This window comes from Antedon bifida, chromosome 5 (genome assembly GCF_963402885.1).
Source record: "Antedon bifida chromosome 5, ecAntBifi1.1, whole genome shotgun sequence".
In the NCBI taxonomy this organism is placed as follows: domain Eukaryota; kingdom Metazoa; phylum Echinodermata; class Crinoidea; order Comatulida; family Antedonidae; genus Antedon; species Antedon bifida.
Window position 1 is genome coordinate 10,396,392 of NC_136230.1, and position 16,693 is coordinate 10,413,084.

The 16,693-nt window shown below is 33.8% G+C and overlaps 2 protein-coding genes across 2 annotated transcripts; both read left to right on the forward strand.

Moving 5' to 3' along the window:
* Positions 1-3,852: 3,852 nt before the first annotated feature.
* Positions 3,853-4,825, forward strand: LOC144841895 (uncharacterized). The gene is made up of 2 exons (XM_078698182.1): positions 3,853-4,013; positions 4,472-4,825. Exons 1-2 carry the CDS (start codon positions 3,924-3,926, stop codon positions 4,733-4,735), a joined length of 354 nt encoding a protein of 117 aa, XP_078554308.1. The 5' UTR covers positions 3,853-3,923; the 3' UTR covers positions 4,736-4,825.
* Positions 4,826-5,884: 1,059 nt separating this feature from the next.
* Positions 5,885-16,232, forward strand: LOC144842158 (serine--tRNA ligase-like). Its single transcript, XM_078698556.1, has 15 exons — positions 5,885-6,467; positions 8,461-8,562; positions 9,363-9,434; positions 9,871-9,945; positions 10,271-10,368; positions 10,814-10,961; positions 11,174-11,209; positions 11,692-11,758; positions 11,945-11,990; positions 12,374-12,411; positions 12,647-12,797; positions 13,080-13,173; positions 14,021-14,134; positions 14,610-14,675; positions 15,178-16,232. The coding sequence occupies exons 1-15, from the start codon at positions 6,066-6,068 to the stop codon at positions 15,241-15,243; spliced, it is 1,575 nt and encodes a 524-aa protein (XP_078554682.1). The 5' UTR covers positions 5,885-6,065; the 3' UTR covers positions 15,244-16,232.
* The last annotated feature ends 461 nt before the right edge of the window (positions 16,233-16,693 follow it).

A 16,693-nucleotide genomic window follows, 5' to 3' on the forward strand; every position in this document is an offset into this window, starting at 1 on the left:
GTTAGTGCCATAAAAATAGCCAAGTTGTGCACTTTATTACCAAAGCATGAAACTTGCCACAAAGTTTCTTTGATGTATATAGATTAAAAATATCGGGGGGTGCCAAGTGTCCAACATCCGGTATGGCGGCCATCTTGATTTCAAAATGGCCACCATAAAAACAAAAAGTGTTCATATCTTGGCAACTATAAACAGTAGAGACTTGATTCTGGTGTTAAATTGTTCACAAACCACATATTTCTATTTGCTCTAATGAAAAGTTTTGTCAAAAAATGACCGGAAATGACGTTTCTCCCAGTTTGACCTTTGACCTCTTATCTGTATATCTCAGTAACTACTTATCATTTTCAATCGATTTTGGTGTCATTTTGTTCAGAATAGAGACATTTATATTTGTAGTAATGAAACATTTTCACATAAAATGACTGGAAATACAATTTATAACCTTTGACATAATATATAATATGTGAACATACTGTATGTGGTTTACATTGGTATAAATGCACCTAATTTTTTTTAACGAAATAAATGACACTGCAAAAATGACCAGGAATTATTATTCTGAATTTTTGACTTTTGATGTGATAGGATAGGCGTAAAGTATGACAGATCACTGAGAAACAGCAATCACTGAGCTCATCTATGCCAACTTGTTTGCTAAACTGTGATGTGTCAATCGTTAGATAAAAGTTTTGGTCCTCTCTCCATCATCTTTTTTTTTTTGCAATGTATTATACCATATGGACAATTGTCTGAAATAAAAGTTGAATTGAATTGTTAGATGCCATTTGGAAATATTTTTGATGTAAAGTAGCATTCTTTCGTTGGGCTCTTTGATGTTGCATATGAGACAAGTTCGGAAAGTTTTCATTTTCATGAGTTAAGAGAATACCGTCTTTCAAAGTACTTACTACAAACTTATCCTGCATTTGTGCAGTAGACCTACTTTCATTAGTCAGAAACTCAGATAATTCTTGTTCATTTTCGTTGCATCTAAAAAAATGTACTCCATTTTTATGGTAATGGGCCTTTGCTGTAAACCATCTGAATCCTTTTCCTCGATTTTCTCTACTCATTGATTTTTTAGCAAAATCCGAACCAAATCAATTTGTAAAAGACATCTCAATATAATTATTCAAGTAATTCTCAAATTAGTGACATGGACCTACAATATACTGTTCTGTATAAGACCTTTTTAGGCATCCACTTGTGGACTTTCACTTTGAAGGTCTTGGTCTAATCATACAAGAAACAATGTCTGATTTAATCAATCAAAGTAGTGGGTCCAGACAAAGAAGGGGATGTAAGACCATCCACAGACAAAGAAGGAGGTATAAGACCATCCACAGACAAAGAAGGGGGTATAAGACCATCCACAGACAAAGAAGAGGGTATAAGACCATCCACAGACAAAGAAGGGGTATAAGACCATCCACAGACAAAGAAGGGGGTATAAGACTATCCACAAACAAAGAAGGGGTGTAAGACCATCCACAGACAAAGAAGGGGTGTAAGACCATCCACAGACAAAGAAGGGGGTATAAGACCATCCACACACAAAGAAAGGGGTGTAAGGCCATCTACAGACAAAGAAGGGGGTGTAGGACCATCCACAGACAAAGAAGGGGGTGTAAGACCATCCACAGACAAAGAAAGGGGTGTAGGACCGTCTACAGACAAAGAAAGGGGTGTAAGGCCATCCACAGACAAAGAAGGGGGTGTAAGACCATCCACAGACAAAGAAGGGGGTGTAAGACCATCCACAGACAAAGAAGGGGTGTAAGACCATCCACACACAAAGAAAGGAGTGTAAGACCATCCACACACAAAAAAAGGGGTGTAATACCATCAACAGACAAAGAAAGGGGTGTAATACCATCAACAGACAAGGAAGGGGATATAAGACCGTCCACGGACACAGAAGGGGTGTAAGACCGTCCACAGACAAAGAAAGGGGTGTAAGACCGTCCACAGATAAAGAAGGGGGTGTAGGACCGTCCACAGACAAAGAAGGGGGTGTAAGACCACCCACTGACAAAGAAAGGGTATAGGACCACTTACAGACAAAGAAGGGGGTATAAGACCATCCACAGACAAAGAAGGTGATGTAGGACCATCCACAGACAAAGAAGGGGGTGTCGGACAATCCACAGACAAAGAAGGGGATGTAAGACCACCCACAGACAAAGAAGGGAGTGTAAGACCATCCACACACAAAGAAGGATTATAAGATCATCTACAGACAAAGAAGTGGGTATAAGACCGTCCACAGACAAAGAAGGGGGTATAAGACCATCCACAGAGAAAGAAGGAGGTGTAAGACCATCCACAGACAAAGAAGGGGTGTAAGACCATCCACACACAAAGAAAGGGGTGTAATACCATCAACAGACAAAGAAAGGGGTTTAATACCATCAACAGACAAAAAAGGGGGTATAAGACCATCCACAGACAAAGAAAGGGGCTCAAGACCATCCACAGACAAAGAAGGGGGTATAAGACCATCCACAGACAAAGAAGGGGGTGTAGGACTATCCACAGACAAAGAAGGGGGTGTAGGACCATCCACATACAAAGAAGGGAGTGTAGGACCATCCACAGACAAAGAAGGGGTGTAAGACCATCTACATACAAAGAAAGGGGTGTAAGACCATCCACAGACAAAGAAGCGGGTATAAGACCATCCACAGACAAAGAAGGGGGGTATAAGACCATCCACAGACAAAGAAGCGGGTATAAGACCATCCACAGACAAAGAAGCGGGTATAAGACTATCCACAGACAAGGAAGGGGGGTATAAGACCATCCACAAACAAAGAATGGGGTATAAGACCATCTACAGACAAAGAAGGAGGGGTAGGACCATATTACCGAGGAAGCATAGGCCTACAAAAAGAAGATGCAATCAAAATAGGCCTACCACTTGGAAAACAATAAATTGTAGAATAACTGAGGCTTGATTGTTGAAATATAAAGGGTTCTTTGTAAGGTCATTAATAATATATTGATATAAACACGATCATCATACTATTCATTTGACATTCAAATACAGTCTATCTCGAAAAGAAGCTCATACTATCACCTTTTCGAGGTTTTACGGTATTCCATAACATGTATGTTATTTCCTCTGTCAAACTATTAAAACTTTTAGCGAATCAGAAGGTGCCAACATCAATGAACTAATGGTACCACCAAGCACAATGTTTACCAATTTTATGTACTATATACAATTTAAGTCCATTAATCATTTAATATAATTACGCCTATCAGGTCAAAGTTCAAAATTAGGTGCATTTAAGACCACCAAAAACCACATACAGTATATTCACATAATTAAAAATCAATAATTAAATGTCAAAGGTCATAAATTGTATTTCCGGTCATTTTATGTGAAAATGTTTCATTACTACAAATATAAATGTATTTATTCTGAACAAAATGACACCAAAATCGATTGAAAATGACCAGTAGTTACAGAGATATACAAATACGAGGTCAAAGGTCAAACTGAAAGAAACGTCATTTCCGGTCATTTTTGGACGAAAATTTTCATTAGAGCAAATAGAAATATACAGTTTGTGAACAATTTGAGACCAGAATTAAGTCTCTAATGTGTATAGTTGCCAAGATATGAACATTTTTTGTTTTTATGGTGGCCATTTTGAAATCAAGATGGCCGCCATACCGGACGTTGGACACTTGGCACCCTCCGATATTTTGAATCTATATACATTATAGAAACTTTGTGCCAAGTTTCATGCTTTGGTAATAAAATGCACAGCTCATGTCATTAACTGCTCTACTACTACAAGGAAGGCGTGTGCACTGTGGTCGAGCATAATGTAACTATAATAAATGATCCTGAATGTGAATGCTACGACGACTACAAGTTATTTTGCAAAGAAGGAAACTATCCGTGTTTGATGATTACTGTATTAGCTCTTGATGCAGAGTTACAGAACAGAACTGCCATGCTGTACAAAAGTGATAAAGATTATGTTCAAGACAGTAAGGTAGGTCTCAGGTTAGATATAATACAACAGTGATTTATTCCCCCCTTATGCCTTAACATTAAATGAAGATAGATATGGCAGGTTGATAGGTGTTAGAGGTTTTTTCGACCTAAGCAAATTTTGAAATATAGAGCTGCTAGGCCCCCGGAAATGGCACTTAACAATATATAAGTCTCCAGGACCAGCCCTACCATGACTAGGGCTGACCTAAGAAAATGTTGAAAATATAGCTGCTATAAAGGTCCCATGAAATTGCACCCAATGTTCTTTCTAATATGAAACGAAATAAAGTCTCAGGACCATCTCTATCATATCAATTGTTAAGTGCAATACGTTTAGATTTCAACATTCCTAGTTTTCTAATCAATAAAACAAACAAAAGAAGATTTACAATCGTGCCATTGCCAATAGAGAACAGGATAGTATAATTATCTAAAATATCCTTTTCTTCATTTTAGTGTTCTTATCCAATATGCGACTCTTACGATCTCGGAAAAAAGAGGGAAACAGAAGAATACTCCGAATTTCGTGAAGAATACACAAGTATTGACAACAGTTTTGAATGTTTTTACGACGAGGAAAAGGATGAGGCAGTAATTGAGAGAAAGGTCACAAAAGCTCAAGCCATTGGAGCTTGTATTGGATTAGCACTCCTTGGATTAATTGCAGTATTGTTAACTGTATTCATGTTGTACCTCATTCATAAAAAATTTTCAATATAATAATATTTTGTATGAAGTAATGGTAGTTCATATACGTTGTTGTTTTCTTCTTAGGAGGTGTGGCCGGCTATTTGTATACTCTGTAAATTTTATTTTGCATGGCGAAATTAATATGTTGATATAAAGTTCGCGGTACTCCACGTGTCTTAATATAGGCCTAAATAATTAGTTCTGAAAAGTCTGTTGAGTTTCTCGACGTTTCGATCAATTATACTTTAATCGTCCTCAGGAGTGAGAATGCAGAAAGTCCAGTAAGCTGGGATCAAACTTTATATCAACATACATTAGAGATTTATTTGGTTTACTGTTCATTTATAAGTTGATGTTTAGTTTACTCCTGATGATTAATTAGATGGATGTACACATTTTTCATTATTGTTGCTAAATTGCCCATTCATGTACAATGTTCCATTGTTGGTAGTATACATTTTATATTGTTAGTTTTTATTGTAAAGTTTTAAACATTGCTTTAGTCACACAAACTTCATGGTTAAACGTAATATTGTTTTCATCTATCAACCAAGAACCAAATTATTAACCACAGGACCATCATGTAGGCCTGTAGGCATAAGATATGTTTATAACGGATGACAAAATCAGAAGTCAATTTCACGGCCGATACAAAGTAAATAAGTTGTTTGAACATCATTGTTCCCCTATAAAAAGTTTAATGAATGAATGCTTTTCAAGAATTTATTTAATTCATACATTAACTTGAGAAATAATTCAAATGCCGTTTATATAAATATAATGGATAAACCACTGGAGCTGTAACTTCATATTAACAAAGAATATTATTCCTATTGAATTCTTACTTATTTTTGTTTGAAACTAACAACAATAGAACTTAGGCTTACGAAAATCAGAAGATTTTCAATCCATCTTTTTTTATCGGTCTAATTTATATAAACATGAACATCAGAAAATGTTTGTTAATACACTGCAGTTAAAATACATCATCAAACTTAAATGTTCGCGTATGCGTAGTTTCATTTTTAGGTAAGAAACTGTGTTTTGTTGTCTTTCGTTCCACGTGTGAACTGTGTATCGGATGAATTAATTCCGTTTTCAAAAAACGGTGTATAGCGCCCTCAATTGACCGAAATGTATAGCGCCCTCGCGTGACCAGACCAGATCAAGAGGAAAGTGCGCGATTGCTCGCATTTTTTTTTACAACCGTGTGTGTGTAAATGTTCTTTAGTGTACCTGGTCCCTGCCAAAAAAAGAGCTGACGTTTTGCTCAAGTTTCTAGGCCTAGCTATAGGCCATGCAGTATTTATTATTAAATGATTATTTTAAGTCATTATACTGTATACTGTGATTTCCAAGAATGTTTTGTAGTCGTATTATTAGAAGGCATACATCCGGCTCGGTTGTTGTTAGTGCAAACAAGTTGTGCAGCAGACCACGTGCGGCGGGTTGGCCTAAGCCTAGGCCTAGGCCTACATTAAGTAGGCCTAAAAACCATGGTAACACTGCCAGACCCAGTCGGCATCCACCCAGTTCTATGCCTATAATGATTACCCTCCTCAACTATAGACTTGGTTTTGCCAATGATGTCAACAAAATGTATTATTCAACGTCCTTGTACACAACAGTGACTGAATCAGAAAAAGTGTCAATTGTTATGAAGCCCGAATTTGATTTCAATGAGTTGTTTGATGACAAAAATGTAAACAAACTGGAAGAAAGCATATCAAAAAGGAAGCTAAATTTTAATTTGAATAAACTTGTAAGTATTTGATTTTACAAACTTAAATCAAGGAGATGTCATCTAAATGTTTTTCGGTCGGTGTGAAAGGTACCAACATCAACTCGGGAGTTGTTAGATCAAAAGATCATCCTCACACAATCAATCATGCTTTAGTTTTATTTAAAAATATTTTTAAATATTTGTACAAAGTATATTCATTCCAAAAAATAATCAATAGTATAAATAAAACATTTTAAATTATTAAATTAGAAATATCAATTAAAATTATCAAAATAGAGGGTGGTATTTACGATTTTATCAAAGAATATATATCACAAGAATGAGTATTCCGCGATTTTTGCATGATAAATTTGTAACAGAGAGCGATGCCCGCCCTCATAAGGGCGGATGTATACAGACTAAGACTTTATTTAATAGATATTATACATGTCACATTAAATAGAATTATGATAATATATTTTGCAATTGTAAAACATTTTATACAACATATTTAATAACAAACTAATAAATTCACTTCTACAGAAAATTATTTACTACCATGCTAAATTAGTTCACAAAAAAAGGCTGAACACCAACACCAAAAATCAACGAAACTTTACTCAGCACGGCCTATTCTTTACCATTGCCGCGTACTAATCTACGACCGGTAAATTAAGTATTGTTTTTATGATATAAATTAGTATAAAATACATGTTATTAATAGGATACAATGTTAAAGACCCCTTCCCTGCAATTTTGGACGTTTTTTGGAAAATAATACATATATATCACTTTAAAAACATTAAACCATGTCATTCCTTGTCTTAAATGTACGTTTTATGGTAAATTATGATAAAAAGTGAGAAACAATGCACTACCTAAGTAGCTCGCGGCGATCGACCTCTCGTGGACGGTCTTAGGCCTAGCCGGCCCTAGCTAGGCTTAGTTTTGTAGGCCTAGCTGGTAAACATCGGTAACGTACGAACATCATACGCTAGCTATATACCTAGCCTGACGTTGTATAGTTGCTGCATTAATTGTCTTTCTATTTTTGCCAGACTCCGTTGATACAAATTGGGGAAAACCCGGTATTTTCGCTGAAAAGTTAGGAGTCTTCCATTTGTTTTGGCCGGCACAATCGATCGAAAAGTGGGCGAATTACAGGTGAAAAACAAAAATATCAATCCGCGCGCAATGCATTTTGGGATTTATAGCGGGCCGCTATAATTATTAAAATTGACTTATTTTTCACATTTTTAACCGTTTAAAGACGAAAAAAGTTATCGCAATAGGACCATATAGTATTATTTTTACATTAAATATAGTTTGTGATCTTAAATTAGATCTAAAAAACGTAGGGAAGGGGGCTTTAAATTTCATTAACATTTATTTGTTTTACCAGAAACAAGTTAAATATAGAAATATTATTAAACTATCCTTCGTGAAAACGCGTAAACACCAACACGCCCGGTTGATAAAGCGAACTGTTTATTCGACAGTTTTTACTACATAAATTGCATGAAACGAACAATTAAATATACAAACAGCATTTAACATAAAGTTGATAACATTTTTTATCATGAAAATACTACCGGTGGTCCAGCCTTAGATTAGTGTAACCGTCACAAAAAGTTCTATACATCCTCACCACATGGACAATATTACTGTTACAGGGAAAATCACTATAAAATTGATATATATTCTTTGATTTTATTAAAAAAATCCAGGTTGATGTAAATTGGGTTTCTCCAGAGTTTCTTGACGTCTTGAATGGTCACAAGCCCTGGAGTGTCTCCGGAGATCACTGCAGAGTTTGGTGCGAAAGGCGTATTAGTGTGCGGAATGAATTTATTCAGAATTGTGACTGGTCCCCACTCAACTAGAAATGTCTTTAAGATATTAAGATTCATTGCATACATTTGCATTGACATATGACAGCATATGACCTTTTTTCCCGAAGTGTACTTTGAATAAAGTGGTTTATCTTAAGCTGAGCTGTAGTACTGTATGCTTTGATATTTATCAATTGCAGATATACTTGTGGGAGAAATTAAAAGATGTTGAAGACAACATGAATTTTCTTAAATCAAAAAGAGAAATGCTAAAGGAAGAGGCTAAGAAATTTAGCAAACAGGTAAGTACAGGAATGCAAGCTCAATTACAGTAGAATTTCACCTTTGAGGGGACACCATTAAATGAATTAGGGTACGTTCACACGTATGGCGTAAGAATGGCGTGGCAAAGAAGTCCAAAGGGTACATTCACACGTACCGCCTAAGAAAGGCGTGGCAAAGAAGTCCAAAGGGTATGTCACATGTACCGCCTAAGAATGGCGTGGCAAAGAAGTCCAAAGGGTACGTTCACACGTACCGCCTAAGAATGGCATGGCAAAGAAGTCCAAAGGGTACGTTCACACGTATGGCCTAAGAATGGCATGGCAAAGAAGTCCAAAGGGTACGTTCACACGTACCGCGTAAGTATCGTTTACGTTTTAAAAGTTAAACCCTTGGTTACCGATGTTTACCAGCTAGGCCTACAAAACTAAGCCTAGCTAGGCTAGGCCTAAGACCGTCCACGAGAGGTCGATCGCCGCGAGCTACTTAGGTAGTGCATTGTTTCTCACTTTTTATCATAATTTACCATAAAACGTACATTTAAGACAAGGAATGACATGGTTTAATGTTTTTAAAGTGATATATATGTATTATTTTCCACAAAAACGTCCAAAATTGCAGGGAAGGGGTCTTTAAGGGAAAATTTTGTTGGTCCCGAAGGTGGGACCCTAATATGAGTTCTACTGTATTCCAAATTTAAGATGGCGAGTTCTAAATGGACAATAGATTTTGTATCTTTTTCACCACAGACTATAAATTTGTAACTTTTAGATTTATTATAATTTCAATATCACTTATTTTTTATATGTTTTTTTAACAGAACATTAAACATGAAGATGGGAATTATCGGACAGATGGAAAACGTGTTCGAGAAAACTTAAAAAAAGCCAAAGTATGTTTTGTCAATCATGTGATTAGATTTATTTATAAGGTGGTAATTTTGTTTTAAATTAGATTGTAGGCCTAAAGTTCCTAAAGTTGTTTTTTCTTTGTTTATCTTTTAAAGATGTATTGTCTGCCAAAAACATGAAAAAATTAGATTACTGAAATCAGACTTTGAATAGCCATTTCGCAGCTTTAATTATCACTTTCGTAACCGGAAAAAATAATGTTTTCACTTATAAAAGGACAAAATAAACGATTAAATTTAACCAAAAACCAATTGGCTTGTAGCCAATTTGACGAAAAATTGCCTGATGTGTTTATATCAAATTTTGGGTTAAAGTGAGTATGTAAAAAAGTTATTTTTTTCATATGCCCTCGCACATTTATATTGTTAACATCAATTCTGTTTAATATATTAACTTTAAAGGAAAATAATATTTCAGGCTCTGTATAATTCTTTATCAGAAGAACTGTACATTTCAACACTTCAACTTCCAAACATTCTACATCCAGACACTGTAAGTAACTTTAAAAGTTTGCATGGCAATAAACAGGTTCCACCCATCTTCAGGGATCTAAATATAGATAAGAAAATAGAAAACATATATCAGTCCGTAAAATGTTTATAATCAATTCATGCATTGTTTAATAAGTGTCAAATAATTTGTTGGCACTGTATTTTCCTGCCATGGCATGCCTGACATACCCATTAGTTAGATAGCACACTCTGTGATTTTATGTATTGTAGCACCCTCTATAGTTTGATAAAACCATCCTGATATTTCATTTTTCCAAGTTGGAAGGTTTTATAGTGACATATCAATAAAAATAATTTTTTTTTAGCCATCTAAAGATACGGTTATTGAAGTGAAGGGTGAGAAACCACAATGTATCAAAAACCATGTTCAGTTTGGGTCTGAAAATCATCTATTAAGTTATAAGTAAGTAAATTTTTCTCCAGATTTCACAAAAAGAAACTTATAATCTTATGTATAGTCATGACCGGACCTTTCAGAATGTAAAATGTCAATCTAAAACTATGAGATTTGGGTATTCCCAATTTTAGACCTTTAGGTGGAGGGTGGATGTTGTAAGAGGCAGCTGGCCCCTAATTAGGCTAAATGTTGATAATTGCAATGCAAAAGAAAGGACATTAAGTTCAACAAACACCTAATTTTACACTTACAGTATTATTATTTCAAAATCCTAAATCCGCCATTGATATTCTGTCCTTTAAATATAAATTGTGCAATGCTTTTATATCATTACATATTACATACCATTTCTGAAGGTTTCAATTAAAAATCTTCCTTATGTACCTTATACATTATAACATTAATATTGTAGAATAATAAAAACAAGTATATGATGTTCACTTTCTTCTAGCCATGATGTAGTACATCCTGGTACCTGTTATTTACATAGTGATCTGGCATTACTTGAGATGGCACTACAACGGTGGATGACTGATGCTTTAATAAAGACAGGTTTTACCAGGTTCTCAAGCCCTGATATGTATAAACCTATAGCATTGGTATGTGTATATTAAATGCTAAATCTGGTCACAAGAAAATGTAACATAGAGACCACTTACAGTATGTGAATGGAATATCTAGTTGTATTTCTAGGCTTAGTACTACTACTTTTGGTAAACTTAGCAACGGATACTTGTGAAAATGAGACAGTTTTATTATTATTTAATTTTTATCATTATTTATTTTAAGCTATTTTTTCTTTTTCTTTTAGGAAGCATATGGAGTTGATATAACAAATCCAGAACAGGTAATTATAGAAAAAACTAATTTAATTACAGTAATAAAAACAAAACAGTGAACATTTTCACCAGTGTATCGTAGCAGAACAAATGTATTGCTACGCATTTGATAAAATGGTATAGAAAAAATGTGGTACAAATCTATGTTTCTTACTGAAGAAGATTAATTATCAGTTATTGCTAATCAAACTTTTTAAATGAAATTTTCTCTGTAATATAGAGTTGTGTGGTTTTTGTATCTCGGTTTAGTGTATCTTTATTGCAAATTGTCGCTGGGCCCATTCAGGCTTACCCGGGTAAGTTGGTTACCCACCAAAGTTAGCAATAATTGGTCCATGAAGCTAACTTAATGGGTAAATGAAAAACCAATTTATGGTCCATTTTTAAAATTAAAATGCAGTATTTTAAATAGTAGGAATGAATTTAGGTCATTTTGGAGGGATATATTTATTTTATATTTATTTTTTATTTTTGTGTCTGGTTTCTTTAGGTGTTTACAGTGCTAACTAGTGAAAGTAATATGTACCTTACAGGCGTGTCATCAGCTGCTTTCGCAGGTAAGTGTCAGCAAATAGAACTCAAACCTAAGCCAGAATTGACCATGGCAAACATGCAGTGTACTGGTTGAGGAGGCATGGAGAAAATGTAGACAAAAAACTTGAACTAAATTAAATTTGACATGGCATGTTGAATAACAGTTTTCGTAATAAATAACTAATGCTTTAGTCTTTACATTTATCTAGCTTACTACATGATGGCAGTTCTTGAGTATGATGAACTACCACAGAGGTTAGTGTACTATTCTGTCATTGATTCATTGTTCTAACAACAGTGTAATCTGCAATCTTCTAACTACAGTACACATAAACTAAGCCTATACAGTATACAAAATCTGGTGGTCAGAATGATGTTCAGTGCCTGATCATTGTGGTGGTCGTATCAATTTCATGATTTCAATATCTTGCATATTGATATGGCTTTTAGTTTACACTCACAGCTAGGACCTAGAGTAGGTAAGACAGTTTTGTTAGCTTGCTAACATTTAATATTTTAATTTCCTCTGCATAATGCTTTTAAAGAGTACCACCAGCCTCTACCATGAAATGGTAAACTGGTTGTGTACAGACATGTTCCTTTGATATGCTTAACAAGTTTTTGTTTTGTTTTTGTAGATGTTTTTCTGTCGGAACTTATTATGATGCAACAAAAGGTATTGTCATACAATTAGCCTTATAGTTTAGACGCTACTATACCAGATACTAAATGATGGACATTCTATTCTAAGATGAATATTGAGAGAGATGAGATGGAAAGAGATGGATAATGTCAATTTTGTATATAAGAAATTAATTTTTAGGTTTTAATACATGAATCATGATTTAAATTCTTGTATACAATTGTTTGTTTTGTACTTAAATCTGTCATATGTGATTTTGTTTGTTTAGATTTTAAATCATTTACTGGTCTCCATAATTTGATGCAAAGGAAACAGATTGAGATTGGATGTCTATGCCATACAGATAGCGAGGGGGATGTTTTCCAACAGATTGTTACAACGCTGTTTGATCTTTATTCAAAGCTTCCATTGCAATTAAGGTAATAGTTGATCTTGTATTTAAATTTTATTCTAAACTAAACAAAAATTATACGAAATGAAGTTGCCCATTATTAAAATCACAGTAATTAAAATTTTGAAAAAGTTAGTTGAGCAGCTAAAATTAGCTATATAAAAGTTAATTAAGAAATGAATAGTGCATTTTTAGTATCTATAATTTACCGGAAAAACTAACCAATCAAATGATTGTTTTGTTCTCACTCAACCCAAGTGTGTAAAATGCTACAGTATAATGTATAATGGTATAAATAATTTTTTCTTAGACTAGTTGAAGTTAGTGTGCAAGACTTTTTACCTAGCATGTACAGAAAACAAGCTATTGAGGTGTGGCTTCCATCAACGCAAGAATATCATGAGGTATATTTATAAACAAAATTTAATGTACAGTAACATTCTGGTAATAGACTTTCACAATTGGTTTCCGCTCTAATCCAGAAATCATGTATTGCTGTGATTTTCTGAATAGAGGGGAGGATATTTACCGAGAGCTACTTATGTAGTGCATTGTTTCTTTCTTTTTATCATAATTTACCATAAAACGAACATTTAAGAAAAGGAATGACCTGGTTTAATGTTCTTAAAGTAATATGCATTATTTTTACAAAACGTCAACAATGGTAGGGAATGGGTCTTTGAATGAATGCAGCTGCAGTAGCCAAGTGATTAAGACACTTGACTCTAATGTAGGGGTCAATTTCTAAACTAAAATGACTCCTAGTCCACTCTATAATGTTAGTGTATATATAGCGCATTCCACAAACAATGTCTTCTCAATGCACTGTGGATTTTACACTTTTCAAGTACATGCTTTGCAGTGCTGCCAACTACAGTACTATTTCACGCCTGTGTGAAACATGTACTAGATTCTTTAAAGTATACATGAGTGTACACTGGACCTACAGTTTATAGTCCTTATCCGAGAAGAGCACCAGAACCATGGAGCGAGTGAGCTTCGAACCCTTGCCATAATGCTATGGATTGCCACTGTTTTAACCGCTCGACCACTTACTACTTAGCTCTGTAATAACTACCTGGTTAAGAATGGAGTAAATGGCAGCATGGAAAGGAACTGGTGACGCATAATGCTTTGTGCAATAAGCTCCTAACAGCTCATTCTCCATGTTCAGAAAGAATACAGAACTCGCTATTTACTTAAATTTATGTTGTACGATTCTAAAAACATTTTGTTGTTGGTATTTGTTAGGTTGCCTCTGTTTATTGCTGTAGAGATTACGTCAGTAGACGTTTAAAGATACGATATCCAGCTGATTCAAAACAAACTGCAGCTTTGAGCAGAAAGAGACTCCATGCACACACAGTAAGATAACATAATATTTAATTGTTGTTTTTTAACATAACTCTTTTAAATAATATATCAAGATGATAATTTAATAAAATAATAAAAAATAAATGTTTAGATGCACAGTAATTACAAATCTCCAATTTAAAGAAAATTACATAATCAAAAGTTACTTTAGTTCAATCTAGTTGTTTGAACATAAATGCATATTCTGCATAGAAACATTTAGTATAGTAACACAGTACAGCACCAATGTATTACACAATAATACTAACACTGCTGTTTTTGTTTTAAAAATTGTTTTCTGTGTAGTCTATGTTGAAGCATGAATACAAATATATTGAAAATGCAAGTTTCCGTTTCAACAAGAAACTCTTGATATATTTACTTTCTGATTTACTGTGTGTGTCTAGTTGTTTAAATTAGTCCACATTGTTGAAAATATTGTTCTTCACTAAAAAAAATATTAAATTTTTCAAATATATTTTTATAGATTCATGGAACAGCAGTTCATATACCTGTGCTGCTAGCTGTGTTATTGGAATCATGCCAATCAGAGGTAGAAATAAAATATCTTTGACCAAATAGTGCTATTGAAAATTAGATATAAAATAAATTATTATAGACAGAAAGACAGGATTTTCTGTAATCTTAAATTTATTCCTATGATATGTGATGCTGTATTAAATCAATCAATTGTTCAATTTTTAAAAGTGCCATTCCAACAGTCATTGCTCATGGCGCTGAACTTTCATTTAAGATACTGTACAAATTGTCCATTTGTAGGTACTTTTTATTTCTAAGCCGGATTCCAAAAACATTTGTTCAAGAGAGGCCTAGTAGCTTTTTTGGAAAATCATTTATTTTCAATTGAAAAGGTGCTTTTTGAACATATATTTTGAATTTTAGGTAGATTTTTTTTAGGCCTGATCATTCCTTGAGATACAATACAATGTGGTTAACGCCTATGCACTGAAGTGTGCGACTATGGAAGTTTTTGATAATATCTTGCTTAATAACATTTAAATGTTATTGACTACATAATACATTATTTATTTCAGAACAACAGCTTTATAATACCAGCCGAGCTAAAGGAGTTTGTTCCAAAGGCAGTTCCACCTGTATGAGGTAACAAAAATGTCAAAATAAAGTGAAATGCTGAATTATTTACAAGATGCTGCTAACATTGGACAATTGTTCAGCAGAAAAGTGGCAATAGTACAACCTTTCAACTGTCAAGAATGCATTTCATATTTAAAGGTTTACTTTCATCAAGAAGTGGTTCTTTTGATTTAATTCAATATTCCAATTTGAATAATATTGTGTTTCAGTCTATATAATATTTCCCACAATTGTGCCTACATTTCATTGTTGGCATTTTGTATTTCTATACTATTAATCTATAATGTGTGTAGAACTTTATATTTGATTCACATGAATTAAAGTTTTAGACACAAGTTTCCAATCTGTTAACGTTTAAATTATCATTTTGCATAAATATAATTGTTTAGGAAATTTGAGTCACTACCTGCAAGTAATATTCACCAGTTATTGAAAACTGAATTAAACAATTGAACAAGACTTAACTTTAAAGTTAAAGTTTGGTTGTGGTTCTACACTGTCCTATAGAGCCGTTGTGTCTGAGCATTTCCTCAATAATCTTCTGGTTATTTAATGACTATCTTGTTTCTCAGTGAAATCAAAATCAAATTATTTTATGCCAATACCAATTATGTCCACGATCTTTTGAAGATCGTGTGATTTTCTTTCACCAGGAATATCACTAATAGATTCTTCTAGACTGTAGAGAGTCCACAGAAATCACAGTTAATGACCTTATGCTTTCATTAAATACTGAGAATTTACAATCTGAAGGAACATGAATTACACTGGAAAAAGAATTAGTAGACCCAACACTGTTGCACTCTTCACTTTCACTTCCTGTGTGTGTAATGTGCATTTAATTAGTATCCTTTTAAACCATTGTTTTCATTCAAACATTCATGGATTAATATATTTGATGTGAATAAATGGAAATCAACAACAAAAAATTAAATTTACCTTCAATTTTTTACATTAATATGGATGTTGAACATTTTTTTCAACTTTTGGTAGCGACATAAAAATAGTTTCTTTTTGTGAATCCAAGTATCTCTTCTGATGTTAAGTGGGTGTTCCCATTGATGAGAGTGGTTGGTTAGGATTGGTATCGTCATAGAGAAGTCTCTAAGATAATGATTTCTAATTCATTGATACAAAGGTCATTTTTTACCTTGCAGGTGAAACCACCATTTCTATTTATGTATACATCAACCCCACCCCCTTTTCCTATTTCGATCATTTCTAAAAATGTAAAAATCTTTTATAGCGACATCATTATCGGTAATATAATTATCAAGGCGAGTTTCATTTAGACATAAAATATCAATACAATTATTTTCCATTAAATTAAATATTTGATTTCATCAACATTTCCTGGTAAAGTTACTCCATTTAAACTAGCAATATTAAGGTGTTTTTTTGTCAAATACATTGCAATTTTCTGTTAAGATATTTGAAGTGTTGAAAGCATTTAGG